Source organism: Typopeltis vanoorti, chromosome 2 (assembly GCF_054136105.1).
Source record: "Typopeltis vanoorti isolate ZY-2024b chromosome 2, IOZ_Tvanoo_1.0, whole genome shotgun sequence".
Lineage (NCBI taxonomy): Eukaryota > Metazoa > Arthropoda > Arachnida > Uropygi > Thelyphonidae > Typopeltis > Typopeltis vanoorti.
Genome location: NC_143550.1, coordinates 163302515 through 163330052, shown reverse-complemented (window position 1 = coordinate 163330052; position 27538 = coordinate 163302515). Strand labels below are relative to the sequence as shown.

The following is a 27538-nucleotide window of genomic DNA, read 5'->3' as shown; positions in this document are numbered from 1 at the left end:
CATGTAATTTGATGTGATGCTAATGACACTTTTGCAATATGCCCTCTAAACTTCATTTCTCTATCCACAATCATCTCCCAAGTTCCTTTCCTCTTCAAATTATTTTAGTTCAATTCCATCAATATAGTACAGGGCATGTGATCCCATCCTCTCAAAGTGCATCACCTTACACTTAGCCAAATTAAACTGGCAGCCATTTAACTTTGCCCATGCTATCAGCATATTTAAGTCATCCTGCAAGATATCTACATCACTTCATTGACTATGGCTGTTTACAGTTTTGCATCATCACCAAACAAGTGGATATTTCTTGTCAAATTATTTCTATCATGCACAAATTAAACAACAGAGGTCCAAGTATACTGAGCCCTGAGGTACACCACTAGTTCCTTGCTTTCTCCTGGGCATTTTCAGTGGAACTGTCCACTACAACCATCAACCTCCCTCTAATCCAAATCAGCATCTTTGGATCCATTCCAATTTTCTCCAAACATAATCAGTTCCAAATACACTGTTGATATTTTCTCTCTTCTTAGATACTTCGACCATAACATCATCCACATTTTCTTTTATGCAGAGCAATCCTCTTCCAGCCAATCTTAGACTGACCTCTGAGATGGCTACATCTCTTTTCTGGTCTGATTACTGTTTCCACTCTTCTGATCCAAACACCAGTTCTGACCAAATAACTGAAACAATGCTTACTAGAATGAGATCTTTCATTTCCCCACTCCAAATCTTTAACCTCTATCTAAACCGTGGTTCTCCAACAAGTGTGCCAAACCAGTTAAGATAAAAATTCAGTATATCTTCAATGGTTCAAGTCAATAATTCCAGTTTCTCACACAGCATACACTACAGCTAAAAACAGGTGTAAGAAAATCATTAACAAATCCAAAGCAGACTTTATAATGGCCAAATGCAAAAAGCATGTCTCCTGAGCCCTTAAGGGTATCAGCTTGTGCATTTCCTTACCTCTGAAATCATCCAAAAATATATAGCAATCTCTTAGCATCAATCTAGTCCTCTAACTCTTGCATAAATCCTGCCGTGGGCATGGATGTTTGCGATTGTCTGTGGGAACACTAGTGGTGGTGGTTGTCGGCAGTAGACGGAGTTGGTGTAGTTGTGGGTCAGTTGGAGGATTGAGTGGTGGAGACAGAGCTGTAGAGCAGGTGCCGTCGCTCGATGAGCCCTTGGACTCCCTGGAGGTGTCAAATAATAATAATAATAATAAATGACCAAGACAAATGATCAGCATGCCTGCGCTGATCTTTTACCAGGATATCAGAAAAATCAGTAATGGTCTTGATACTAATAAGTCTCTTGGTGCAGTTGGTACCCATACAACTGTGCCATAAACTTGTACTACAGAATTAATACTCACCCTGTGTTAACTGCCATATACAAACTGATATCGAGAATCTACCCAACAGCATGGAAGCAAATCTTTATTCAGCCTGATCATTAATAATCATCTCCTTCACAACCTGGAGATCTATCGATTAAGTAGTGATCACCAACATGGAACTTGTCATTCTGGTTCAACAATGCCTTGGGATAACCTGGTCACCCTTCATTGCAGCTGAAACACAGTCCTGCCTTTATTTTGTATAGGATCTTACATCACCTTTCTCTTACCTTTGATAGCACACAAATTACCTTAGATCTCACTCTTCTTGAAGTAACATTTCTCTAGTCTTTAATGGCATAAACACACAGCATCAATAGCTTCCACATGTCTAAAAAAAAAAAAAAAAAAATATATATATATATATATATATATATATATATATATATACACACACACACACACTGTCCTTTTTTCCACTCCAGATACTAATTTTTTACTGTTCAGCTACTAACTATACAAATCACAAATATCCATCCATTCTTAGGATGCTGCTCATATGTTCGGATTAGTGTATCTAAAACCTCTTAAGTTTCTTATCTTTACCAAAATGGCCTATGTTCACTTTTGAATGCACGCCATGGAAAAGTCTGAAGAAACTCACATTGTCACTCTTGATATTTCCAAAGCAATCATAAGATCGCAGCCTTACTAGGCTAAAATCTTATGATGATTATCCTGCCCTTAATGAGGGGATTATCAGCTTTCTCTCTCTCTCTGGTTGTTCAGTGCATGTCATGGTGGATGGTTTCCTCTAACCAGATTTCTTTATCTCAATCCACTTGACCTTAGAATACTCTTCTTGCATTCAGGGTGCACCTAAAACCTAATAATTCTCGATTATATACTAAAAAGGGTAATCCAATTAAATAGAGCACTTTCAGTGGAACTGTCCACTACTATTCCTCAGCTTTCACCCGATCATGTAAGAAAGCAACCAATGGTCAACATCCATACACAGTTCAATTCAAAACTTATCAAATCAACATCTTACCTTCTTCCTTCATTCTGTCCATCTCTGTTCTTTGGAAGTGCCTTCTTCGTGCCATTTTTCCAATTCATACTATCCTCAACTTTTCAAAAAAAAAAAAAAAAAAAAAAGGTTAATAGATTCTTTCTCCTGAACCACCTCCTCAGTCATGGTACTGTTATTATAGGTTTTTTTTGTGATCTCTCATGTGGGGGTTGGTTAAAAAAATTCCCACAGATAACCTGTATACTATACTATACTTGGTAGAAAGCCTGCCTGAGAGTACTGGATGAGTAAAGAGAGTTGTCTGGTTCACTGATGAATGATATGCATGAGCTTACTGCCGAGAGTAAATTCATAAGCATCTCTTCAAGCTTGATCATGATGGAACTGAAAAAAAAAAAAAAGAAAGAAAATAGTTAAAGTTGTGGATGTTAGTCAATGAGGGAAGATCCCTACACTTTTAGGGTAGTTGGATTGCAGAAATCAAGCTTCAGTGATAAGAAGTCAGAGAGGTAAGAGTGATTTTTCGAATCACGAGAGCAGTGGAGATAGCAGATGAATGATACAGAATGGGGCAAGGAGACCTTAAGGCAGATAAGATCAAAAAGGATTCAAGACAACTTTCTCCAGAATATAATATTGAACAACACAAAAGTGGCAGAAGGAATGAAACAATGTAATTTGGGCAGTTAAGATTTTGTTAAAAACTAAAGGTTAAGTCTGGATATTTGCTAGTGGTGGTAAACATTAAAGTTCAAATTTTTTTTTTCTTTAGGTGACTCCCACCCAAACACTATCAACCTAGAGTACATTATTGTGCTTTACTAAAATAATTACTTTTTTTTTTAATTTATTATTATTTTACATAATCTGGAAACCCTGCTCTAGATGCCAAACATGAACTTTTTTAAACCAATTCAACCTCCAATAAGTGGAGCAATGAAATACATCTTCAAGGACATTTGCAAAACATCCATGCCAATGATCGGATTCAAACCCAATCCAACTAGACTGGCAAAAAAAATCTTCATCCTTGGTGGGACATTTACCAATGTTCTTTGGATTAGTTAAATAGAAGCAACTTTTGTTGAGTTTTTTTTTTTTTTTTTTGCGATTTTATATTTGTTTGACAGGAATTACGGAGGTAAGAGTTTTTTCCATTTTGGGAGATGAAGCTCTGGTTTTTCGTCCTCCAGAACAGGCAAACCGGCCCAATGAACACACATGGATTACAGTCATGAATACGTCCCAGCCATTTGCCGGTCCCCGAGTTCAAATAAATTGGGGGGAGGGGGAGGGGGGGCAACAGTGAACAACCCTGTAAAAATCTCACCAGAAAGACTTTGTGAGTGATGCCTACAAAGTCACCTATGGTCAGAAAAACTGAAAGGGAAAAATCAGATCAGATGACAGGAATTATAAGGGAGGTTCTTAAAAGTATAATTGTTTCAATAATTATTTAATCATGCAACATAAGGAGTAGACCATGTCGTAACATGGCCATGGAAAATGGCCTTCGGCATACAACCATATCTAGCCACCACGATCTGTCAGTGAAATTGTGCGATTACTGATTAAGAAGCCTTATGATGCATTTCCATTATGTTTTGTTCTGTTTATTATGTACTGGTCAACCTGTCAACCCACTTTACTGTTGTACCCTCAAAACAGAGGTGATTATGAATCTCTACAGATTGTCTGGCATGCTTCAAATGGTTTCACTCACAATGCATTGGGGGAAGGAGTAAGAGAATAGAAACCAGAATCTGTTTTCCTAAACCAAACACTGAATCAGCCACTAAAGAAGAGGGAATGTGTATGTTTCATTGGTTCATTAGTAGTTTTAGTCTAGTGAACTACATCACAAACTGTGCAGTTAAAGAATTAATAACATCTAATTTCAAGAAAGTTCATGTAGAATAAGTTTCATTTACTGCCTCTCCCCACAATTTCCATCAATTCTCACTAACAGGACTTTTGTTCAGAGATGCATTGCTAGTTTCTTGAAGTGAGTGCTTTGCTATAGGACTGAGAGATGAATATCATCATGATCATTGAATTCCTGTTATATTATCTTCAAGGGATGTACAGGATACTGAGAGTGCTATATGAAACCTTTACAATTTTGCTATCTTCCTATTGACAATTTTCCTCAAAATCTCTCAAGACTCCAATATTGTTATATCTAACATTTTGGTCTGAATCAATACACCTATATCTCAGTCTTCCTTTGGGTGTTTTTCTTGCTATCAAACACCTGTTTTGCTAATCTTTCCTCTCCCATTCTGTTTAAGTGACCATATGACCTGAGATTAGTTTCTGCTCTCAACATTCCTGAAAACTAAAATATCAAGTTCCTACCTAATATCTTCTTTTTTCATTATGATTCCGATTCCACCAGTTTATCCCACTCCCATATAATTTTTCTAAGATTTGTGACATCTAGTATTTAATCAACTATTCCTAATCCAGCTCTCAGATACACAAGTTAAAACTGATTTGGATACTGTCCTGCATACAGCTAGTTTTAATTTTGACTAATTTCATCATTATTGTTAAGAATTTAACAATAATCATGGTCTACAAAAAATCCCAAGCATATGGAAGGCACATATTCTACCCACTTAACCTTTCTCCCTAAGAGTTAATTTTAAATAGAAACGTAGGCAATCCAGGATCCTAAATCTAATATAACAATGGTCATGTTAAATTAGGACATCATTTTCACTGTAACAAAACTATCTATATGAAAGAATGTTTCTTTGATATTGTCTTAAATAGAATATAGCTTTGATGTAGTTAATTTATTTTATTTCATTTATTTATTGTAATTTTATTTTATTTTCACTAGAGATCAGACCAGTAGAATAACCGTTGATCAAATCATCGTCTCTTCAGCATACTATGTGAAATGGAATTTAGCTTGTCTCTGTATATATGTGTATACTCCAGATGATGACCTTAATATGAGGACTGAAATGTTGGGAAATTAAAATAATTATTTATAACAATGTTGTAGGGTCCATAATTTGTGTAAAATGAAAAAAAATTAACAGAATACCCACCAAACTATTGGTTCAATTTTTTGTTAAGAAGTAGAATAATAAATTTATATTCTGAATATGCTTTATTGTCTTTGAGCTTCATGGTTTCCCTTTAACTAGGCCCTAAGACATATCCTAATTCTTTTATAAAAAAAAATAAGGGTCAAAAAAGGAATTTGAGGAACGAATTATACTTTTTCCCCATAGGTTATTATATCGATTAGTTGTTTTTGATTAATATGCCGATTTTAAAGAATGCATTAGGTGCATTAATCGAGAGATTGCTGTATAAATATATTAAGTTGACACATTGTGTTTATTTGTTTATAATCTTAAAGAAACACCTAATTATTAATGGCACAGAAAATATCTAAATTTAGTGATCTGCACAGGGAATTTAGACATGCTCGTAAAAATTAGTATGAGAATTCTGCAAGATTTTCTTCAGCATCACTGGAATAATATTCACTTTCTCATAAACTATTGATGGTGTAGAAAGCATTAGTCATTGACAATTGTTCACCTTATCTCATAAAGTGAACATCTGCCATCCACAAAAATTAAATATTTCATTCCTCTGGTTTTCATTTTTGTAGTTGCTTAATAAATATCGAATTTCATTCACCAAAGCACCGAAATAAGATATTAATATAATGTTTAGTTTAATCCTTTATCAAAGTGTAAGCAAACAAAGTATGCACCTGAAGTATCTTGAGGACTGAGGCAAAAGTGGACCAAGCTCTCATCACTCCTAGTCTTAGTATCTCCCATAATGCAAAGCACATCTCCTTGCGGCCATGTATAATGCTATGCATTAAAGGAAGGGCCACTACCCAGACCAGTTTTGACCTTTATTGAGGTTTCACCAGTGGGAGCCATACCCAGAGGTGGTGATACTAAGGCAAAAGCAATGGAGAAGTCGTCATATTTACCTATACGAGTTGCCAAAAGGTGTACCACCTTATTATTAAATCATCTCTGGGTCTGGCTCCCACTGACGAGACCTCAATAAAGGTCGAAACCAGTTTGAGTAGTGGCCCTTCCCTTAGTGCATAGCATTATACATGTCTGCAAGGAGATGTGCTTTGCATTATGGGAGATACTAAGAGTGATGAAAGCTTGGTCCACCTTTACCACGAGTTTCCTCAGTCCTGAAGATACTTCAGGTGCAAACTTTGTTTGCTTACACTTGGATAAAGGATTAAACGAAACTTATAGTCTAACCAAGTGGGGGGAAAAAAAACTTCCAATATCTTTCTCTAAATCCAGAGTAATTTAATAAGGTGGTACACCTTTTGGCAACTCGTATAGGTAAATATGAGTTCTGCCTTAGTATCACCACCTTTGGGTCTGGCTCCCACTGACGAGACCTCAATAAGGGTCGAAAAAGGTCTGGGTAGTGGCCCTTCCCTTAATGCATAACATTATACATGTCCGCAAGGAGATGTGCTTTGCATTATAGGAGAAACTAAGACTAGGAGTGATGAGAGCTTAGTCCACTTTTACCACAAGTTGCCTCAGTCCTGAAGATACTTCGGGCGCAAACTTTGTTTGCTTACACTTGGATAAAGAATTAAACTAAACTTATTATAGTCTAACCAAGTGGGAAAAAAAAACTTCCAACGAAATAAGATATTTATCATCAATCTCCTGATATGTACCCCTAGAGAGTGTTCGGGTTACTATGACAATATTGCATGATTGATCTCCTATCAACAATTTTCCTCCAAATTAGTCTATGACTTGTGATAACTCCAATATTGTCATATCTAACATTTCATGCTTCTATGGCATTTCTAACTGAATTAATCCACCTAGATCTTGGTCTTCCTCTGGGTCTCTTTCCTGCCATCTTGGCATCAAACACCTGTTTTGCTAATCTTTCCCCACCCATTCTATTTAAGTAGCCATAGCACCTTAGATTAGCTCCACTGACACATTCTTGTATGCTAAAGATATTATTAGGTAGCCAATACCTTAATTGATTTCAAATCAACATCTTTTCAGAGCACAATTAACTTGTACAATATGCAGACAATAATTAGTATTGAAAACAATTCTAATTATAATGGACTAAAGCAAGAAGTTTATAGTTGTTGGGTTGGTCTTTAAATTTTTGGTAAATTAATACAGTGATGCTTGTTGAAGTCAAGGGAGTGTTTCACTGCTGCTGTTGACTCCAAAATAGTGTCTCTGATTTGTGACAGCTTCCACAGTAGTAGTAGTACTGTTTAATCCTGTGTAAAAGGGTGCCCAAAGGTCTGCTTGTCTTGACTTGCCATAATGCATTTCTCATATTCCCAGAGGCAGGTATTATTAAAACTATCCTGTCTGTCCATAGTGGGCCAAGTTATGGGTACAGGACACTTGATATACAAACAGATGTATGGAGTACAGAGTTTTTCTTTTGGTGAATGAATGAAGGTTGCTAGTTTGATGAATGTTTTCTATTCAATGTACAGATTATATTTATTTAATAGTTTAGCTATCTTTTCATATATGTCCTGGATATATGATTAGTTGTGCTTTGGTCTTATGTGTATTTATAGAAAATGAATGAAATGCCTAATACATTTTATAGAGGTTGTAGTCAATAGCTTAAAATGCATGACAAAGGTAGTTAAGTTCTGTGAAAAGAGCTTTATCATTAGGGATTAACATGATTAATTGGGACTAAAAAATGTGGTAAGCAAATTTCATGATTGGTGAGCAATGGGGATCAGGTATGTTCCCAATACAATTATCTAAATGTTCTAAATTATTAAGCCAGTTATATCAGAACTTCTATGAAGAAGGGATGTATGTAGAACTAGAGGAGTGGTGAGTAAGGAAAACTTAGGAAACAACTGGGAGTTATAATAACATGCTTATATAACCATGTTATAGCATGCAGCTATAACAGTTTTTCAAGACATTTCATCTTCATGAAGGCAACATCATGAGAAGATGAAATGTTGAGGGTATATGGAGGAAGGACTGATGATGAATGAGCAAGAAGTATATGAGGAATTAAGTAAACTACATGTTAATTACTGCACATCTTGAAATAATGAGTCCTGCAACAGAGTGGGTCACAATGGAGTAGAAAATTGTACTGCTTCACAAGGGATGAAAAAGACTGAGGCTACAAATTATAGGCCAATCTGTGTATCTAGAGCTGTTGTTAGAGAGGTTGGTGAGATCTAGAATTCAGAAATGGGTTGAATATAGTGGTATTCTCCATGATGATCAGCATGGTTCTGTTAGGGGGAAGCTACTTTTAGAAATTTGCCTATATACTACAACAAATGTGACAAATTTGCTGGATAAGGGAAATGTACATAGTTTTATACGCGGATTTTTCAAAGGGCTTTGATAGATTACCACGCAAAAAGCCGGTAACTAAATTAAAACAGATGAGATTGGATAAGAGAGTAATGAGTTAGTTAGATTACTGGCTGTCAGATGGGTATCAGCAAATTACATATTTGGTTGTGTGGGGGGTTGTATCCCAAAAGAGGAAGTTCACCAGTGGAATCCCTCAGGTGTCCGTGTTAAGGCCATTATTGTTGAACTTTTATGTCAATGATATTAGGGGAGGATTAAACTGGAGATGTTTGTCAATGATGGAAAGTTAGAAAGCACTATGAGGAGAAGAGTAGATGTTGTGGTCTTGCTGGAGGACCTCAACAGATTACATGAGTGGAGCTGCTAGTTGAATGTCACCAAGTGTGTGGCCTTGAAATGTGGTAAACAAGGTATAGAGTATAATTAATTGGAAATTTTGAAGGAATTGGAGGAGATGAGAGTTCTGGGAGTAATGGTGGACAGACTTCAAGTTTAAGGATCACAAGCTAAAACGTAAGAACATCAAATCGATTATGGCAAGGATGAGTAGGACCATAACATGCAGAAAACAAACAGATTATAGTTCTACTCTACAGGGCCTTGGTTCTGCCTAGATATTCACTACTGTATGAACATTTGACTGCCTGGTTTTCAAGAGGATACGAATATATTAGAGGTCCAGAGAAGGTTCACTAGGTCAATGTCTGGTCTGTGGAATGTAGGATATGAGGATAGACTGAGGGAATGCAACTTGCAGTCATGTGAATAGGAGAGTGGATGCGTTTGAGACATAAGTTGGCGAGGGGTTATGGTGCTACTTGCATAATATATCTTGTTATACTGTGTGAAAGAACCATACAAAATATTAAAGATTTGTTATTTCTCTCTAAACTTGAGAAAGGGGGAGGGAGAGAAGGAACTAACTAATATACATGCAAAATGTCACAAATTCCCATAACGTACACCTCTGAAGTAATCCCCTTGTGTTGCAAGGCACTTAGATACTGCTTGATTTCCATACTAGAATTTCTCTTCTGTAGCTGATGCATTGTGTTTCATTGCTGCTTTGTCATTTTTCATCCAGCTGTTTGTGAAGTAGTCAGTCTTGTTCGCGTTGGGTGAAGGTAAGGTAGGGCCAGGCTCGTATACATGACTGGGAAGAACTGACTTTGAGGTTTGTCACAGCTGCCATTAGTTCAAAACCAGTCTAAGCAGTGAAAGCATGAAGTTTATGCTTCCACTGCTTAAATGCTATCAAGATAGAAGAGAGTTGTAATTTCAATTTGTCCTTAAACAAAAGATTTTAGAATGTGTACATCAAAAATTATGTATAACAGACACCACAGAAAGTGTTGTCATTTTCATTATTTCAAAACAAATCTGTATTTTTTTTTTAAGTTATTAGTGACTCCATAAGACATCTGATTCACACACAAGAGCCATCCATCATTTTCTGCCTCCATTTGATGTGTGTGTTTTTCCTCCAAGTAATAACCCTACCTGGTGGTGGTGGTGGGGGGTGGTGTGTGTGTGTGTGTGTGTGTGTGTGTGTGTGTGTGTGTGTGTGTGTGTGTTTGGCAAGTCAAATATTGCTATTTTAAAACCAAGCAAAAGAAAACAAATGCATTTCTATTGAAGCTTGAGATCACCTTTGTCTAGGATGTATTGGTAGGCACCACTCTGAGTAATGAACATGAAAATCCTTGTGAAAAAGATTCAAGCACTGTATAATTTCAGTAACATTGTCATTATGTCAATGGTAACACGGCCACCAATTGGTGAGAGTGACCATAAGGTCATAACTTGGGAGGTGGCTAAAGGAGTCGAATTTACAATTAAGACAGGGTATATGTGGAATTACCGGGCTGGTAAGTATGACAAGTTTAGGTGTGTGCTTGGCTCAATGCCATGGCATGTAAAACTGCAAGGGCTGGATGTTGATGGTGCATGGGAGGTGGTTAAGAACTGTTTGCAGGAGGCAATGGTTGACTGTATACCAAGAGTCCGAATAATAAATCAGGTAGGGGTTAAATGGATGAATAACACTATTAAGCTTGAGCTGCAAAAAAAGAAACAATTGTGGAGGGAATTTAAGGAGAAGGGTGACCATCAGGTGCATGAACAGTATAAAGCTCAGGCCAGGATGGTAACAAGGGTGGTAAGAAAAGCAAAAGCAGATTACGAAAGGAAATTGGCCATGCAGGCTAAAGAGAATCCCAAACAGTTTTTTCAATATGTTGCAAGTAAAAGGAAAAATGCTCATGGTAGAATGATCTTAAAAAATGCTGAGGGTAGGGAGGTAACTGAATCAGTCGATGTTGTGGAATTACTGAGCGAGCACTTTGCAAGAGTATATCATCCAGGTGGTGGCTTTGTGGAAATGGAGGAACCAACAGCTTATACTGGAATTGTGATGAATGAGGTAGAGGTAACTAGTCTATTACAGAACCTCAATGTCAATACATCTGTGGGATTGGATGGTATACCAGCTCGTGTCGTACGTGAAGCGGCCAAAGAATTGTCAGTGCCCTTGACCATTATGTTTAATTTGAGCCTCAGGACTGGGTCAGTCCCAAGGGGGTGGAAAGAGGGGAAAATAGTTCCACTGCACAAAGGTGGTTCCTAGGCTGCTGTTGAAAATTACCGGCCAATCAGCATAACAGGAATCATTATCAAGGTCTTAGAGAAAATAGTCAAGAAGAAAATACAAGATTGGATAGAAGAAAATGGGATACTGTATCGGGGACAGCATGGTTTTGTGAAGGGTAGGTCATGCCTCAGTAACTTGCTCATGTATTATAACACAGTGACGGCTGAACTGGATAAGGGTAATGGGTTTACAGTGATTCTGCTGGACCTTGCTAAGGCCTTTGACAGGATACCACATGGAATTCTAATCAGTAAATTGCAGCATATGGGAATGGACATAGGGTTGGTGAGATGGATAGGAGGGTGGTTGACGGAGAGATATCAGAGAGGTGTGGTTTACTCAGGAGTAGAGTCCACAAGACGGCCTGTGACTAGTGGTGTACCACAAGGATCTGTTCTTGGACCACTGCTGTTTAATTTGTTCATAAATGATATAGGAAAGGATCTGAGAGGAACAGTTCATTTGTTTGGGGATGATGCGAAGTTGGGTAGGGCAATAGTGAATGCAGATGACGTCAAAATTTTGCAGGATGATTTGGATAGATTGGAGGTCTGGGCTAGGGAGAATGGATGTCAATTTAATGTGGCAAAATGTAAGGTTATGCATTTTGGGGTGAAAAGATGGGAGGCAGTTTACTGCATTGGTGGAACCGTGCTCCAGGAAATTGATGAGGCACGAGATTTAGGAGTGTTGGTGGATAAGGAATTGAAATTTAGGGGACACATTGCAAAAGTGGCCAAATCAGCTCATCAAATCACTTGGTTGCTGAAGAATACGTTGACAAGCAGGTTATTGTTCCTCTGTATCGAGCCTTGATAAGACCCCATCTAGACTACTGTGCTCAGATTTGGTCACCTAGGTTTCTTCTTGATGGGGAGGAGGTGGAGAGGATCCAGAGGCGAGTGACCAAGATGATAGCAGGTCTGTGGAATGAACCGTATGAGAACAGGTTGAGGATTTGTGGGTTGCAAAAATTGGTTGATAGGCGGAGGAGGGGAGATATTCAAATTACTGAAGGGTTTCTATAAAATTAATTCAGAAGATATTTTTGAGAACAGGGCTGGTTGTGGGAGGACTAGGGGACATCCATGGAAAGTGGGCAAAAGTGTGGTTAGTAAAGGTGTTAGAGCTGGGTTCTTTACTTTTAGAGTAGTGAATGAGTGGAATGCGCTCCCTGAGTCTGTGGTGGATGCTGTGACAGTGAATGAGTTTAAGGCGAGGTATGATAGATACTGTATGAATGTCGAATAGTTGTGATGAAAATGATTTGGGGCCTCCCTCGATGAGTCTAATGACTCCCTGGAGTTGCCCGTAATAATAATAATAATAATAATAAAATTATCAGAAATGTTAGCACAAACATTGATTTGCATGGCTATGCATTCAAATAATATATTATTATTAATTCATATATATATATATATTAATTATGTATTATTATGGGCTACTCCATGGAATCAGATCACACTCAATGAGGGAGGCCCTAAACATTGTGCCAAGCACTATCCAACATTTGTATAGTACCTATCATACTTTGTTTTGAATTAATTCAGTCATAGCCCCCCCACAACAGACTCTGGAAACCTATTCCACTCATTCGGTACTCTCCAAGCAAAAAATCTATTCTAACACCTTGCTAACTACACTCTTAATCAGTTTCCAAGGATAACCAGGAGTTCTTCCACAACCAGAAAGTTTTTAATAATATTATTTATTAATATTAATTTCTAGCATGCGACAACAGTTTTTAATTGGTAAACCACCGACTGCAATATGTACTTTGTAATCTGGTTCCTTTGATTGCTTGTTTCTACACAGTGATGATGTACTGTTATTTTCAGTATGAAATATCTGTACTTTCATTTCATTAAATTTAATTACTGTGGTTATCGTGTAATTTATTATTTACTACTTATCCACTGATTAATCTGGAATAAACAAGGAAGGCAATTCATATTCAGAACACATGTAATTTACAGACAAAGATACTTGGTGGTGATGGGTGATAAATGGCGGCAGTAGGTGTGTATACAAGAGATTTAAGTAGTAGGAGAGACGGTATGATATTTGTAATAGAGCGGAGTAAAGTGCCTGCCTGTGATGGGTCCCTGGGGGGGGTGTCCTGTAATAATATTATGTATCATTAATAAATCATTCAAAGTAGAGGGACTCACTGATGACCTCAACTTCTCTTTTATTACATTCTGACTAAAACCTCAGTCACATAATGAAGTACTTTCCTTCATTATGTGACTGAGCTAAAATTTCAAGAAATTTTGAGAGAAATTGAAACCTATCCTTATTACTCATTTTTCTTTCAAAAGATCTTGTATGTTTAAATGATTCCTACAATTCTGAACTCATCAAATTTATTGCTAGTGATCCAAATTCCTAATTTCTTCCTTCCCAAAATCTTTCCAGGCCAGGTAAATGCATCAAAATACTTAGACATTTTTAAGAATTTTTGATTCATTTCCACCAAAACTTTTTAACAAAAAGGACAAGTTCCTCTTCATTTGAAATATCTGTAGAAGCATCAAGAAAAAGATGCACTCGCATAGAAACTAATTTTCTTAACTAAGTCTTGTTTAATGCCATCAGCAATAAGTAACCAAATTCTTTACTTTTCAATTTCAATACTGAAACTGTACATGTATCTACAAATGCATTTAGTAGGGCTATCAAGTTTTTGAAGTAGGCTGTATTAAAAAGGCACTTATGGCATTCAATATTTTAGAACCCATATTTGTTAGCCAAGCAGGAGAGGTGGATTTTCTGAATGATTTCTGGTCGTCTATGTCACAGATTTTTTGTAAGAATTGGATGCCTCATGAAACCTAAATATCTCCACTTTGAAAGATTGAAGAAAGCCTTGTAGTAATCTAGAATTATTGTCTGCAGCCCAGGATATTTTAACATTCATTACAAAATGCAGCTTTGTCTTCATAGCACAAAGACTTGTCTTAGAAAGCACATCTTACTTGGTTGTTTTTACTTGATAACAAACAGAACTCTTCTCTCTAGTATTTTGTTTTAACACTTTCTGATTCTTTTATTCATATTCAGTTTTGGGCAATTTATATTATAAAAAAAAAGTGTAGTTTGTGTTTCCTTTCATTTACTGTTCATAAAAAATAATTCAAAAGGAAAGAGAAATAAAATTCAAGACAACAGGAAAGTAGTTAACACTTGCTGTGGAACCAGACTCACCTCTCACTATATATTGTCAGTCACGTGATCAGGCTCTAACACATCATTGCAAGATAATTGTATTTTTTAAATAACAGTAATAAAAACTGTTTTCATTATGTAAAATGTTAAAGTATATAAATACACTAAACAAATTCATATTGTGAATTACTGAAATAAGCTTATGCCAATACTATATTACAATTATACACTTTTTAATGGTGAAAGACCAGGATGCAAGATAAATATGTAAATCTTTAAATTAAATATGCCAATTAATTATATTCTAGGTTTCATCCTTTATGTATGAAGTCACTTCATGGGCTACTTGTATATAGAGGCTAATGACACCACATCAATTGTCTTAGTATCTCATAATGCAATGCACATATCTTCGTGGACATTTATAATACTAAGGCAATCGATATGAAGTCATTAGCCACTATATACAAGTAGCCCAGTCATGAAGTGACTTCACACGCAAACTTTGTTTGCTTACACTTGGATAAAGGATGAACCAAGAATATAATTTCTTGGCATCTTTAATTTATAGTATAACTAAGTAAAAAAATTTCAACATAAATTCATCCTTATGTTGAAAATTGATCTTGTTAAATTATTTTTTTTAATGATATCTTTAATTTTTCTAAGAAGAATAGTGATGATCTGCTAGTCATGCAAGCAAAATAAAATGATGTTTGATAATTCTTGATTATTTATTTCAAAATTAACCAGTGAACACAGTAGTTTAAGTTAAGAACAGACTATGAGAGATAAATAGTGCTGCCTACTGTCATAGATTGGAATTACTTCGACTTTCGAAAACAGCATCTTCATGTAAACTAACTTTTCAAAAGGGATAGGGGAAACAATCTTTGAAGGAATAAAACTTCTTTAATAAATTTATGTTATTTGTGTCATGTTATTCACTTGTCAAGTTATTTAAAATAAAATAACTTGACAGTGAATAAGTGATTTTTAATGAAAAAAATGTGTAAATTTATGCAAAGAAAATAAGGCAATATATTTTGAATGAATTTAGAATGGGGTCAAAAATTCACTCACCACTTGTCTCTAATAGCTTGTCAGTGGTGAGTGGGCAAGTACTTCTCTGGAGCCCTACATGCATATGCACACATGCACAACACCACCCAACTGTTACATATAAACTATATAAAGTAGCAAATTTCATAAGTCACCTGATGAAATTTGTAGATACACATTTTTCTTTATTAATGTAGCTTTTATAGTGAGAGACTGATAAGCTAATTCTTATTCATTTTTTGTATATACAAAAAGAAAAATTTCACATCTTCATTTACATAATTAGGTTCAATGGCCTCTTATGGTTAATTAATATGGCTTCTTATAAATAACTGACACGATGAAAGAACACATGAATCCTATTTCCAAAGGGAGCTATAATATGTTAACGACAAGCTCTCTAATAAAACTGTTTTATATTTGCTTACATGTTGGGAGGGATTTGCTATATCTGTATGAGATCAGCTAAGTCAGTCAAAAAGTGAGTAAACTGGTTTTTTACTGAAGTAGTTTGTTTTTAATATGATGAGTTATTTAAGTGCCTTTGGATGTCTTTGCTAATATTTTTTCCTAGTTTTATTGGTGAAATCTAAATTTGACCTTGCAGGGAACTGTCAGTCAACACCATATTAGAATTGCATGCAGTTATTTACATTCTTTCATGCTTAAGTAGACATGCTTATACATACATGCATTTCTATAATAAATGCTATAAGAATAAATATAAATGCAAATGATAGATCATGAAGAAAAGAGGTGAAATAATAGTACTTCAACTAATTCTTCAAAAAAAAAAAAAACTAGATTATTCCCAAGAATGCCATATTATGAAACAAAGTGCACCACAGTAAGTTTTACCAAGAGTGCTAAAATGCTGGCAAGAGATGCCAATAGCAGTGTAAACTATAAACAGTTTTTAAATAATTAAATCCTGTATTTCTTCCTGATTTCTAATATTACCTGCTCTCGATCTGATATGTCTTCCTCTTCAGCACTTTCATATTCAGATTCCCCACCTGCTTTCTCTATATCACTCTCCTAGAAAAATAATGATAATAATTTAATAAAACCTTCTTATAAGAACCACACCATGGACTAAACAATGCCTAAGAAATTAAAAAAAAAAGAAGACCCAAATGGAAACTGATAGATGTAAACATATCCAAAAGCCATGTTGATTAAGATTCTAGAAAGTGAATAAGGATAATAAATACTAACAGTAAAAAAAGCAGATTAAAATATATATATATTTTCAATGTTCAAAAAGATGCCAAAAAATTTGCTATACATTCAAATTTTGTTTTGCAAATAAGTTGATAATCTAAATAGACAAGGAAGGGTGGGCAAATTAAATACATTGATTGCGAGTATTAACAAGATGTTAAAGCTACCAATAAACAAAATGAAACTGCAATAATTATGTTGGACAATAAAAAGGCAATTCATACTAAATGCTTAGCACATATTTTACCAGGTGATTTACAATTAAAAAAAGTCCATATTAAAAGAATGCAAGCAAATAAATCAATTAATGTCATCAGCAATTCTGGATATGACAAAGAATATAGGTGTGTAACTGCACACTTCTTGTGTTAAGGATTTGAAGTATCCAATAAGTTACCTTTAATTGCTACGACAATTTTCAGAACAAATAAATGATAAATTGAATTCTGAAAAATATGTGATCAACAAACTAAATTTGCAAATATTCAACAGTAAATGGCAAACTATTACAATAAAGGAAGAACAGAATATTTTAAAGGAACAGTTATAAAAACTATTTCACTTATTTCTATGTTACTGTTCACAGGTTAAACTCCTCATCCATGAGGAAAGTAATTATACACACCCACACACAAACGAATCCAGCAATGTAACATAAATGACATTACCCCCAACTTTCTAATTTGGTTATTTGAGCATTATAAAAGTTTTTATATGGAGCACATTAAAACTTCAGCCTTTTATTTTTTAATCTGAATTTTGCAAAATGCAAAACCACCTGATAGGATCAGGCTGGCTATATGCATACGAGTTGACTGATTAGTTATGTGTTAATGAAATTTCATACACTGCATCTCAGCTAAAAGTTATCAACCATTATAATTTTTGGCCAAAAAAGACAATATAAAGCTGTCAAAAATATCACAGAACTGGTGTGGCTGGATTTTGATGAACTTATCATTTCTGTGCAATTTTGGTTTAAACTGGATAATTTAAACATCATCTCTCATGCATAGAAAAAGAACTGCTGTGAATCTGGTCATTAGATTCTGACAGAATTATATATTTAGGATCATTACTTATATCTATTACAGATTCTGATTAAACTTTACCAGAATTAGTCACAAAATATGCCGTTTGTAGGTTTTTTCTGTTAAGTTGTCCTGTTTATGTGGTTCAAATCAAAGTTTGTTTTAACAAGGGCAAACAACCCTAAATATTTCTTAACAAAACAGCTGTTCAGATATGTTTGACTGTATGCTACTATTTATTCTACATAAAGATTATCAACAAGATTATTCTCAATGGAGACCCCATAGAACACAAAAATTTTGGCTATTTATTATTATTATTATTTGACACCTCCAGGGAGTCCAAAGCCTCATCGAGAGAGGACACCTGCTGTACAACTCTGTTTCCACCACTCAATCCACTAACTACGCTAACGCAATCTACCGCCGATCACCACCACTGGTATTTCCATAGACAATCACTAACATCCATGCCCATGGCAGGATTCGAACCCGCAGCCTATTGGTTGGAGAGCAGACACACTAACCACTTGGCCAGCCAGGCTGGCAACATTTAGGCACCATTTTTAGTAAAGATGGCAATTAAATATGGAAATAGTTAATGGAATAAACAAAGCTGGTATTATGGGAAGTCAAATGAAGAAATTTAGACTGCTTTGTCTTGTTCTGATCTCCCAGTCTTATGACTCCATGGAGGTCAAGAAAATAATAACCTTATATGAAAATATGAAAAAAAAAAAAAAAAAAAAAAAGAGAAGAGAAATTAGTCAAAACACTAAACTAGCTGTATACAAGAGTCTTCAAACCAATTTTAAGTTCTGGATCTGAAAGCTGGGTTGAAAATAAAACCCTTGATTGATCAAAGACTGAAGACTAGAGATATGAAAGTCCTGAGAAAGATTAGGAAACTGAACAGATGGCAGAATCATATTAATCTTCCTAATGAAGATATTAAAAAGGAGCTTGACACTATTTGCATTCAAGAATTAACATTTAAGCTAATCTAAGGTGGCAGGGTCAGTTGAACAGAATGGGAGAGGAAAAATTAGCAAAACATGTTTAATGCCACAATGGCAGGAAGAGACCATGAACTAAGTAGATTGACCAGTCAGAAATGCCCTAGAAGATAGAAATATCAGATAAAACAAGTGATAGACTAATCTGGAGAGAAAATTGTTGACAGGAGATAATAATGTAACCTTAATCATGTAGGATTACAGTATCCTGTACACAGTAAGGAATTGATGATTATCCACTTTTTGTAATCCATCTAATTAAAAACCAAAAATAATATCAATTACAGTGCTAATTATTCACTCTGAAATAATTCTTCTGCTTAAAAGGATTATATAAAAATAATCTAGATTAAAAAAGTAATCTGACATATGCTAAGATTAAAAATAATAAAATTACTATGTCAAAAACTTCTAATAATTGTTGTTAATTAAATATTTCTAAAACCTTTACATTTGAGAAACTGACTAAATAAAAAGAATGTGAACATTATTCAATGAAAGAAATGTATACAAACTGGTCTAAAGACAATACATTATATTAAAATTTTGCAGACTGTTACATTTCAACTATTTGAAAAAAAAAACATATGACCATGGAAAATAAAATGCCTATATAGCTAAAATAATTATTTAAATGGAATAATGCAAAAAAAAAACATACCAACTATAGACAATTAAGTATCTAACCACAACTAGAAGAAATAATGAAAAATATGACTTTTTATGCTAAACAAATTCAATATACACAACAAAAGAATATTAATAATATTTATGTGGAAGTTTAATTTCTATGGAATCTGGATATTTAATGCATTCAAGGAAACATCAAAATTCAACCTAAAAAAAATCATGCAAACTACAATAACCAAGAGCAGAATACAATTACATACTAAACATGCATAATTAAATCATTTGGCATTCAATAAAACAACTATCAACATAATTTTACCATTTCAACACAGAGACCAAATCATGCAAGATGATAATAATTAAGAACAAACCTACTGAAAAGCATTGACATTTTATGAAAAACAAAACTTACTTTTTTTTATACAGAATAAAAATCAGTAATATGCAACAAAACAAAGTATAAGAATATCTAACTATGGATATTCTATACATAAGTAATTTAAAACTTCAAAGTGAAGAACATCCTACACATTGAACTTCAACTTTGAAGTAAGATGCAAAATTATGGAAATCAAATTAAAAAGGGATTTGCTGTTTTAATGCAAAATGCAAGAGAAAACAAACATTTCTGTTTCCTTCTCATGAAGATGCACTAAAGTTATCAGGATGCATTAGCAGTCCAGATAAAAATAGAACAGCCTGTACATTGAGAACACTACTGAATAACTTCTGCAGTCATTGGAATGAGGATCTGAAAATGCTCTTGTTTCTTAGTTCTGTATATTTTAATATGTATAATTTGCATATTAAAAAGAACCATAATTACATATATGAAAGTTTACTAATTATTTAGACAAAAATAGGTTTGCAACGAATAAATAAATAAAAAGTTCATTATATACCAAGCTTTCTATCATTTTAATACAACAAAACATACATAAAAATAAATTTAAAAAACTTAAGTATTATACTGTATTAAGATATATAGTTTCTGGATAACACGTTAATATACAGTAGAGAAATGTGAATGATCAATTAAAACTTCTGTTTTTAACCTAAATAATACCTAACATATACATATATTAATTTGTGTACCTCAAAAATAAATGCAATAAATGCACAGCTTAACATCAAGTTCTAACTTTGGAGGAATGTTACCCAAATAAACCATATACAACTGAGCTAAGGAGGCTCAATATCTTAAGCATTTACCTCAATTCCCACCCTGCGAAATCAAACATGGATGACACACCTTCACAAAGTAATCACTCAGTAACTCAAATATTTTTTCTATCTTTTTCTGTCTTCCTTACCATCAGCATTCATTAAAGTTATCATTCCAGAATCATGCTTGTTTTTATTGCCACACAGCAAAAGAATGCTAAGATTTCCTTTGGCCTGCTTGGCTAATTTCTCCTCATAATCTGATTTTACTTTCCTTGGAATGCTAGTTGTCCTTCTTGCCCATGCTTTGTACTGCTGCAGAGGCTGCTATCATCTTTCTCTTCATAAATTATCCAACTCCTGCTTAATAATGATATCTAATTCTTTTAACTCCAACCTTAATTTAACTTTCTCATCCTAGGTATATAGTCTAATACTGTTTCCTTCAAACATTCCCGGATCATTTCTCATGCACTACTACCATCTTCTCTTGCTGATTCTTATGCCATGGCAATGGTTCAAGTTGCCATATTAAATGACTTTTTTTCAACTGCAATATTATAAACAGGATCCTTAAGCAATACAGAAAAAGCTCCAGAACCTGAGAAGATTATTCTAGGGTGTGGATAACATCCATTCTATAACTACTTTTCATTTTTTTTTTTTTTTTTTTTTTTTTTTTTTTTAGAAGAGACCTCCAGCAATCTTTGTAATTTCACTGGCAAATGCTAAGACAACAAGGGATAGATTAATTAAAAACTGGAGACCAATTTCTCCCAATAACACTGAGGTAAAAGTTATTTGTAAGATTAGGAAATAACCGGATTAAATATTATAAAGCTCAGCTAATAGCAAACAGTTCTAGTTCTACACAGTTTCAGGCTGCCTATTCAACTAAATCTAATACTATTTAAAGGTCTGAGTGCCCTAGAAAAAAAAAAAAAAAAAAAAAGGAACACCTAACTTTAATGAGTCCTTGAAAATGCATTATCTTTTTTTGTTCTTTCAGCATCTTCTAGAACGTAATGCGAGAGAAAATGTACAAAAGACTAGATGATATATTTATGAAACTTAGCAACAAAATTATAGTAGCCTATCAATCAGTCAATCACATTGGCTGATTAGATAACTAAATGTATAATTATATAGTGCTGCTGTTCCAAGATTAGCATGTTCTGCATCAGATGACATGCTAACCATTCAAGGATTGATTTGTTAATTGAGAGTTGATTATTTGAAGGATAGAAAATGTGAGACTACCAGTATTACATTTTTTTAAAATAGCAAACCAACAAGAATAGTAAAGATGTAAGGCAAACTCATTAGAAAAGAGGGAAGAGCATAGGCCTCAGCGAATCCTACACCCATCTCTTTACAGCCACTTCTTAGTCAGAAGTGACAGAAACACCTAGCCAGCATGACATAGCCTCCACTTCCCCCACGAGATCCGAAGATGATGCCTGCCAAAACAGCTCACACCCTGTTACTCCCACCCCTGACTTTTTCCCATAAATCCCTCCTCTTCTCCCAAAAAATAATTTCTATCTTCAGATCCTTCTCTCATCACCCCCTCCCAAATGCTCTCTACCCACTCTTAATAATAATATTATACATATAAAAAACCCAGGTTTTTTTAAATAATTCCACCACATTACTTTTACTCCCAGAAAACTCCCCTTCCTTTAACAGCTTAACAGCAGATGAATACATATCACCGGGATAAGGAGACAGAAAACAACATCCAAAAAAAAGGCATGTCCAAATTTTCCTCCTATATTATTCTTCATATATTAGTTTTATAACACTTCAGTAATGATATAAGGTTTGGGTAAAGAACCAATGACACTGTAAAAAAAAGGAGCACTCCTAAATGAAAGTAGGCTATATTAGCTATTAAAATAATAGTTTATTTCAGAGGAGTAACATGGAAATTTTCATCATCTTATCTTATGGTATTTGAACAATTCATAAGTTTTTATGACTTCTTGCAAACGAAATGGCCCAATCAACTCCAGGTTGAGCTCAAAAGGCATATTTAACCCAGGAAACAGTTGAGCAACAACATGGATTCTGTGAAGTCTGAAGGAAAAATTTAACTAAGGAACTAACATCAAACAAAACTGTGGAAGCAGAAACAAATATAAGGAAAGAGATCCTTCTGTTATCTCTGGATGCATTGTTAATTGAGTTCAGCAAAGCAAACCCTCACCCGGAACTCCACAAACAAGTTCGTGAGACATATACATAATATGTCTCACATACGATACTTACTGCACTAGTCAATAAATAGTTAACAAGCATAGAAGACAAACTCTCTAGAGATTATGACAATGGTCTAGGAAACAAAGTGCACAACCTACAAGAATTTATGATGTGCTATAGCTGAGGTAATTCTTGTACACGAAACATACCGTCCCAGCTGACAACCCAAAGCTTATGACAGACCCAAATGTGAGGGGGGGGAGGCACGGCCATATTTGTAAAGCTGAATGTAAAGCTGTGGAAGTTTAGGAGATGGTTTTGTTTGGGAGAGTGAATTTAGATTAAGAGTGACTGACCTGCAGAGGGAGATAGATGAGTTGAAAGAGGAGGTGGAATGTCTTGTGAATGAGAGCAGAAGTATGAAAGATAAGATTAGGAGAATGGAAGAGATAAATGCAAGGCAAATCAGAGTAGGAGAGAGAGAGAGAATTTAGGGAGTATGAGTGAGAGGTATGGGGGTGCTAGAAGAGGAGAGAATGGAAACAGTAGAAGAGAGGGAATGAGAGAGAGGTATGGGAATGCTAGCAGACGAGAGGATGGAAACAGTAGGAGAGACGGAATGAGAGAGAGATATGGAAGTGCTAGAAGAGGAGAGAATGGAAATGGTAGGAGAGATGGAATGAGAGAGAGGTATGGGAATGCAAGAAGACGAGCGGATGGAAACAGTAGTAGGAGAGACAGAATGAGAGAGGGATATGGAAGTGCTAGAAGTGGAGAAAATGGAAACAGTAGGAGAGAGGGAATGAGAGAGATGTATGGGAGTGCTAGAAGAGGAGAGAATGGAAACAGTAGAAGAGAGGTATGGGAATGAAAGAAGAGGAGAGAATGGAAACAATAGGAGCGAGGGAATGGTAAGAGGTATAATGTATGGCGACTCAATGATCCGTGGTGTTCAAGATAGGATGCGTGAGGAGTGTTTGCCAGGAGGAACAATAGAAAGGGTGGCTATGGCAATTAAGAGGTGAAAGGGTGGATGAGATGATTGTGATGGTCGGCACGAATGACTTGAGTAGTAATGTAAGTTGGGCAGCGAGAGATATGAGATTTTTGCTTGAGACTGTACGGAAGAAGACAGAGAGAGGAAAAATAGTGTGCGTGTTGCCTAGGTATGATAATGATGAGCTGAGCAGAAGAGCGGTGATATTGAATGGCATAATAGCGAGAATGTGTGACAAGGGAGGACTGGTATATGTTGATGCCTGGAGTGTGTTTGAGGAAAGAGAGGAGTTGTATGCGAGAGACCGTTTACATTTGAATGAGGAAGGACGTAGGCATCTGGAGAGATTGCTGTTCTGAACGAGTCAGTGTGTCCCAGGGAGGATGATAGCAGGGGTGGCCTCTTGTGGGAATGGATACTTGGGAGAAGGGAGACAATGTCAGGTAACACTGAGCCCAGTGGAGTCCAGAAGAGATAATGCTGGGTATAGAAACAATGGCATTTATATGCTGTATACTAATGCCAGGAGTATCCGGAATAAGGGAGAGGAATTGGTGGCGCAGATAGCATCAGCCTGGCCAAAAATTATTGCGATCACTGAGACGTGGTTGACAGAAGGGGATATAACAACAGCAACAGAAGTCGCTGGGTATAGCATTTTTCGTCAGGATAGGAGGGGAAAGCGTGGTGGTGGGGTACTGCTTATGATAAGTGATGACCTATGTCCTCTAAGAGTGGAGAATTTGGAAGGAAGTGAGACAAATGATTTTGAGAGCGTATGGTGTGAGGTAGAGGTAGGCAAGACAGGATATTTAGTGGGGTGTTGCTACAGACCCAGGAGCACAGAGGATGGGGACCAGGAGATGTTTAGACAGCTAAGTTTGGCAAGTGCAAGAAGAATGATTGTTATGGGAGATTTTAACTTCAGTAGTATAAATTGGAGAGAGGAAGATGCATGTAGCAATAGGGGAATGGAATTTCTAGAATTCTTGAGGGACAAATGTCTTAGGCAACATGTAACAGAGGGAACAAGAGGATCAAAAATTTTGGATTTGGTTATAGCATCAGAAGAGTTGATAATAACTGAGTTGACGTCTCTCCCACCAGTTGGAGAGAGTGACCATATGGTGTTGACTTGGAAAATGAATAGACATGCAGGAGTATCAAAGAGACGGGAACTTATGTGGAATTATAAGGCAGGTGATTATAATAGTCTTAGACGTCAACTTCGGGAAGTTTCATGGAGGGAGGAATTGGAAGGCCGGGATATCACCAGTGCGTGGGAAATTGTGAAAGAATATTTGTTATCAGCAATGGTAAGTTGTATACCACGAGTGAAGAAGAGGACGCAATTTGGAGTAAAGTGGATGACAAACAATATTAAACAGGAATTGCATGCGAAAAAGAGGCTATGGAAGAGATATAAGGAGATAGGTGAAGAGATGCATGAGGAATATAAGACACAGGCCAGAAGAGTGACTAGTGTGGTAAGGAAAGCGAAACTGGAATATGAGAGGAGATTGGCCCTAAGATCCAAAGAAAATCCTAGGGAATTTTTTAGCTATGTGGCCAGTAGGAGGAGAAATGACTGTGGAAGAATGATATTGTGGGATAAAAATGGGAATAGAGTGACTGATGCAGAGGATATAGTGGAATTGTTCAATGAATACTTTATTGGAGTATTTCATCCTAGAGGAGTCAGTTTTAATGCTAGAGGGATAGGACTGGTACGAGGTCTGGAGGTACAGGAGGAGAGTTTGTTTCAGATACCGAGTACTCTGGTTGTCAGTAAAGCTGTGGGACTGGATGGTATTTCGCCACGAGTTTTGAGAGAATGTGCTAGGGAATTGACAGTACCTTTAACGTGGCTTTTCAATGAAAGTCTGGCTTTGGCAAAGGTGCCCAGGGAATGGAAGGAAGGTAAGATAGTGCCATTGCATAAGGGTGGTAACAGACTGGAAGTGTCTAATTATAGGCCAGTCTGTGTGTCATCAGTAGTTGTTAAGATCTTGGAGAAAGTAGTGAAGGACCGTGTACAGCATTAGGCAGATGAGGGTAATGTTATCTGTGAGAATCAACATGGATTTGTGAAAGGACGCTCTTGTTTTAGCAATATGCTAGCCTTTTATAATAAAGTTACAAGAACATTGTATGAGGGAAAGGCATATACTGCAATTTTCTTAGACTTGGCGAAGGCATTTGACAGGGTGCCACATGATAAGCTGATATTTAAGTTGCAGCACATGGGTCTGGATGTCAGATTGGTCAACTGGATTCAGGATTGGCTGTCTGATAGGTATCAGAGAGTTGTGTATGGTGGAGCAGTTTCCAGGAGGCAGAGGGTTACAAGTGGGGTCCCACAGGGCTCAGTACTAGGACCTATATTGTTTAACCTTTATATCAATGACATAGCCAGTGGATTGCAGGGGGATATTCAGTTGTTTGCAGATGATGCGAAGCTGGGAAGGATTATTAGTAATAGTGCAGATGTGGTAGCCCTGCAAGAGGATTTAAATAAGCTAGATAGATGGGCAAATGAATGGGGGTGTCAGTTTAATGCAGCAAAATGTAAGGTCTTGAGGTTTGGGAAACATCGATGGGATGCTGCATACTCTATGGGAGGAGTTATACTGGAGGAAGTAGGGGAGACAAGAGATCTGGGGTTGATGATTGATAGAAACCTGAAGTTTAGGGGACATATTGCAAAGGTGGTGAAGGTAATACAGAGGATTGCTGCTATTATGAGAAGGATACTGACCTGCAGAGATAAGAGGGTTATCATTCCGTTGTATAAGTCTCTGATCAGACCACACTTGGACTATTGTTCTCAGATTTGGTCCCCAGGATTTGAAGGGGATAAATTAACTGTGGAAAGGATACAAAGACGGATGACAAAGATGGTTTCAGGACTGTACAAGGATAGTTATGAGGATCAGCTGAGAGAATGTGGACTGCAGAGTTTGGTGGATAGAAGGAGAGGTGATATGATTGAGACTTTTAAACTGTTGAGAGGTGGTTACAGGGTTGACACTGGGGAGTTCTTTCGCTTGGTTGATCAGCAGGAAGGAGTGATGACAAGAGGCCATCCCTGGAAGTTACGAAAGGAAACTGTGAGCAAGAGGGTAAGGAGTGGTTTCTTTGTGTGGAGGGTGGTTGAGCCGTGGAATGCATTGCCTGATGGAGTGGTGGGAACGAGAACGGTCAGTGAGTTTAAAGAGTGGTATGATAGACTTTGTGTTTCTCAGGGGGGGACCTCCCCTCAGTGAGTCTTGACAGACTTTATGTCTTAGGAAGGACCTCCCTCGATGAGTCTTTTGACTCCTGAATAATAATAATAATAATAATAAAACACAATGAAATTGTAAATCCTGCCACCACCAACAAAGAAATCACAGGAGTGGAGTTCCAAACTGCCAATGGGTCTTGTGAAGTAGCAGGAGACCTGAACTTTAAGCACACAGCAGAACTACAAATCAAAATGGCATAACCCCTCAAGACATTGCTGCTACCAAGAACACAGTGATCATAAGGTGAGATTAAAAACCTGATACATGAAAGGAACAGAACCAGACACCAATATCACAGAATGCTGGCCCCAGAACACCAACAAGCACTCAACTGGGCTATAAAGGAAGT

General features: G+C 36.2%; 1 protein-coding gene across 1 annotated transcript in view; it reads right to left on the bottom strand.

Annotated features, from left to right (window-relative positions):
- Positions 1–27538, bottom strand: part of LOC150109595 (uncharacterized) — a 233401-nt gene that overhangs the window by 182067 nt on the left and 23796 nt on the right. Inside the window, exon 2 of the mRNA XM_090402715.1 lies at positions 16599–16676. Coding sequence (XP_090258841.1) covers positions 16599–16676 — 78 coding nt within the window. The remainder of the gene's footprint in view (positions 1–16598; positions 16677–27538) is intronic.